Source organism: Penaeus monodon, chromosome 25 (assembly GCF_015228065.2).
Source record: "Penaeus monodon isolate SGIC_2016 chromosome 25, NSTDA_Pmon_1, whole genome shotgun sequence".
NCBI lineage: Eukaryota > Metazoa > Arthropoda > Malacostraca > Decapoda > Penaeidae > Penaeus > Penaeus monodon.
The window spans coordinates 35,764,093-35,764,344 of NC_051410.1; the positions used below are offsets into that span (position 1 = coordinate 35,764,093).

The 252-nt window shown below is 30.6% G+C and overlaps 2 protein-coding genes across 2 annotated transcripts in view; both read right to left on the bottom strand.

The window, feature by feature from the left end:
* Positions 1-252, bottom strand: part of LOC119589193 (histidine-rich glycoprotein-like) — a gene marked incomplete in the record, with an annotated part of 8,058 nt that overhangs the window by 7,070 nt on the left and 736 nt on the right.
* LOC119589194 overlaps positions 7-252 on the bottom strand; it is a gene marked incomplete in the record, with an annotated part of 648 nt that continues 402 nt past the window's right edge. The window contains 1 exon segment of the mRNA XM_037937791.1: positions 7-237. Coding sequence (XP_037793719.1) covers positions 215-237 — 23 coding nt within the window.

A 252-nucleotide genomic window follows, 5' to 3' on the forward strand; every position in this document is an offset into this window, starting at 1 on the left:
TCCTTATCTTTAAAAAATTCTTTCATAAGATTATTTAGACACTAGAAATTTAGAAACTGAATTTTGATACTGCCATTATTTTCATCATTATCTTTTCTGTGATTACATTTATCTGTCAGCATGTATACATACAAATATCTATATTAATGTATATGTATACATCATACAATAGATCAGTGTAATAGAAGATCAATCAACATTTTCGCTGTCGCTGTTACCTCCCCATCGGCCTACTTGCTATCATGCCATCGC